The sequence below is a fragment of the Ciona intestinalis genome, unplaced genomic scaffold, assembly GCF_000224145.3.
Source record: "Ciona intestinalis unplaced genomic scaffold, KH HT001224.1, whole genome shotgun sequence".
NCBI lineage: Eukaryota > Metazoa > Chordata > Ascidiacea > Phlebobranchia > Cionidae > Ciona > Ciona intestinalis.
In genome coordinates, this window is record NW_004191545.1 from 2,275 (window position 1) to 6,139 (window position 3,865).

The window sequence follows — 3,865 nt, forward strand, 5'->3', positions numbered from 1 at the left end:
ATAAAATAATCTATGTAGCTATAAAAGTGAATGTCAGGTCCACATTCATTACATCTGTTTCAGCTGTTAAGAAAATGACAACATTTCCAATACACAGAATGGCCAGAAGAAGATGTGCCAGTAATCACCACTCATTTCATTCAAATGCAGGCAAAAGTAAACACTACTTGGTCAAGTCTTTTTGATGGGAAACAGTTTCCTATAGTTGTGCATGGCAGGTAATGAATGAAAGTCATGGAACTATGACTTTGCTTGAGTGCAAAGATAATTCTATTATTTATTTCTTGGCAGTGCTGGAACAGGTCGTACTGGTGCATACATAGGATTTGATATTTTACTCGATGAAATTAAATCAAAGGACCAGGTTAATGTATACAGAACTGTGCTCAACATGAGAAAGCAAAGGATGGACATGGTGCAGAACATGGTTTGTAAAAGTGTGTTGTAGTTGTTGCAGTGTTTAACATTACTTTCTATCACAGAAACAGTATATATTTCTCCATAGAGTTATGAGTGAATGTTATGCCATTGGGAACACTGAAGTAAAGTGAGCTTTAAAAAAATGCTTCAAGACAACCACTAATGCATAAAGACAACATTTACGCTTTAAATTTCCGCTTTTGCATAGAGTGCTTTTGGATATTTGTTTTTGCATACACTGCTTTAGGACACCTTAAAGCTAAAATTGAGTATTGTATATTATAAACTAAATACAATTGATTTCTTGTGTAAGAAAAATACAAGCATGTTACTAAAAGTATCCACTTTTACGAACTTATTTATATGTAAGAGATTACGAGAGACTGAGATGTGATGTCAGATCATTGCGAAGGTTTTTTTTCCCCCAATGCAGGAAAACAGTTAGACTTGATGCCAAACATTACCTAGTACCTGATTATTAACACAATTCCCTATAAAGAATTTATTATAATACACCCAACCCAGTAACATTACTAAATACATTGTTCTTTTGATACTCTGATATACTGCTAGTCTGTGCTAGACCTTAGAAACCTCACATATATTTTGTTTAGTACCTGTGTATACATTTTGTGGGTGATCGCCCCACAATATCATTTTAGAAGAGAAACTAGATAGAAAAAATACCAACAGCTATGTATACTTGGTAACTAATAGTGAGAATTTTAGGGGGAGAATAATTGCTGGTAAGTTGTTATAGGGCACTGTTTATCAAACCAAACATGTATAAAAAATGGCTTTTATAAACAATAAGAGACTTTAAAACAATCCAAGGACATACCTAAATTAGCATTAACTCCAACTACTGATGTAGCTATACTTTTGAGTGTATTCTGTATTGTTATGCAACCTGCCATCACATCATTATCAAGCAGCCCACATGTTTCATACAAGGAAATAGCTTCAGTCATAGGCAATATATAGATATGTAACTGGAAGTGATGTAATCTACCCACTATTTTCATATTAGCCTACCTGAATGGTCACGCAAAACAATTTGCACCCAAATGAAACTATTAATGAAAAATTATTTCCTATTCTTGGCCTGGATACAGAAAAACTTTGCAGATGAGCAGTTTTAATTTAATATGCTTTTATCCTAATTTAGAATGGACTTTGATACATTTAGTATGATATATTAAAAAACATTTAATAAAATATTTAAACCCTCAAAAAATCGCATTGACACTTTCATGTTTTGATAATCTCTTACTAACTGGCCATCAACACAGTTTCACAACATGACAAGGTAGTTTAGTATCACCTGGTGTTTTATGAGTAGCATATGTTAAGGAAATCACAAGACGTAGGTTGTAGCTACTAGCTAGTAGTCGTCTTGTACGCTTCCTGGACTCATACTCCTATCTAAATCTATTTTAAAGGTTGGGACATCTTATTAACAACTGACTGCTTTATATTAACTGCCAGGTTTACTACTTGTAACTAACGTTGCATTTTAAAGCAGTTTGAAGGTATTAAGTTAACTATTACTGCTGACATGACATGCCTGTTTCTGTAAGAAGGAATTGGCCAAACTAAAGCAAGAAAAATGCTGATGAAGATTTATCTACACCTGGCTGTTATATTATTCTGCTTTAGCACTTCTGTGTTGGGCAAAGGTAAAACTACAGATTGTTGGGGCTTAGTAAGACCTGGAAGAAAACAATGAAACAATGTAACAGATAAAGGGCTACAGAGCCATGGTTTTTACTTTAAAGTTCTGTCCTCCATATTATGAACATTTCTCATTATCTGTAAATAGTTCTTATTATTCGTAACTTATATATATTTATTTTTTTACTCCAGACCAAATCGAAAATTTTAGGGGAGGTCTTTTTATATTTTCACCACAAATCACGGATTATGCTGGTGCAAAATCAGCATGTGTTGGATTGGGTGGTCACCTTGCAATTATACCAGATGCAGAAACTCAAAATTTCATTCAAACTAAAGGAGCTGCTTACAAGAGTGCAAGAAAATGGATGACAGACAATAATAATAGTAAAACACTTTTAGGAAATACAGTTACATTGAACAGGGATGTCGGGATGTTTCGTCCGGCGCCGTGGCGTAGTGGTTAGCGCGCCTGCCTGTAACCATGAGGTAATGGGTTCAAGGCTCGACGCTGCTACTATTGTGGGGGTATGTGTCCTTGGGCAAGGCTCTTAATATCCAACCCAGTGGTCATTGATGGGCTGTCCAAATTATCAGTCATACATAAAAAATTAAAAAATCTAAAAACAATGATTACCCACAAAGTAACATACATAGTTAACTAATCGTAAGCTGGCACGAGGTGTTAAACCCGTGTTATAACGACTGTCGTTTTCCGGCCACGCGAGGATTAAGTAAGTTACATTCAACTTAATAAAGTGCATGTTTTGTGTAATTTAGTCCTGCAAAACATATTTAAAACTTATGTTTAGCGTAAGTTCTCAATTTTTTTTACAAACAGTATCACATTTGGTATATGCGAAGTAATATTAAACGCTTTCGTAAGCGGGCACGAGGTGTATAAAACAGAACACCCGAGTTATTATGACTATCGTTGCCCCTCTATGCGAAGGTAAATAAATTCAATGTATTGTTAAGCGACATCATTTACGGAAAGATAAAACCTGATTGGTTTCGAACATCCGTTGTTGCAAGACTTATGTGAATATGTTTGTCAGTTTTGCAGCATTTGTTGCTTGTTGCTGCAAAACTTGTTTTCGCAATAGCCTGAAACACATGCTACTTTGACACGCTCAAATATCGAGCTATTTCCGTTAACATCAATAAAGCAACAGCTGCGTAGCTTAAGTGTTATCCATCTTATAATAGATCGCACAAACAAATGTAGTGCACCACCGTCATTGTTTTATGTTATAGGCAAGAGCTGATATTTTATATTTATAATTGGGAAATATGACAGATGGCAGCTTATGGCTCATGGCGCTGCAGAAGTGCTGCGCAAATTAAACTGCAACATACTACATAACTACTTTCTATTTTTAGCGGTATGACAGCTAAGGTACAAATATTTTACAAAACAACAAAAATAAATAGGACAAGCGGCAACAACATGTAATGCTAAATGTACATTTTAAGATACAATCATGTTTTGCATTTTTGTTGTGAAATATTAATTTCGTTATAAAACTGCAGAGATTAAAAAATATTTTAAAAAATCTCTGTATTTTCATACAAAAAAAGCGACCTCCTGTTAGTCAATACATACAATACCGATTGGTACGCGACTCTCTTCTTTTTACCATGCAATCAGATTATTCATGCTCTTACGCTTCGGGGTTATGCTACTTGATCGGTATATATAGTGCTTGGATATGTGTTTTGTACAGGTACGTTATCACCGAAGCGCTATGGCTGCGTACCAAATCTGTGT

At 34.9% G+C, this 3,865-nt stretch overlaps 1 protein-coding gene across 1 annotated transcript; it reads left to right on the plus strand.

Annotated features, from left to right (window-relative positions):
• The first annotated feature begins 6 nt into the window (after positions 1-6).
• On the plus strand, positions 7-555 carry LOC104266764 (receptor-type tyrosine-protein phosphatase C-like). Its single transcript, XM_009863753.3, has 3 exons — positions 7-218; positions 292-427; positions 483-555. The coding sequence occupies exons 1-3, from the start codon at positions 145-147 to the stop codon at positions 549-551; spliced, it is 279 nt and encodes a 92-aa protein (XP_009862055.1). The 5' UTR covers positions 7-144; the 3' UTR covers positions 552-555.
• The last annotated feature ends 3,310 nt before the right edge of the window (positions 556-3,865 follow it).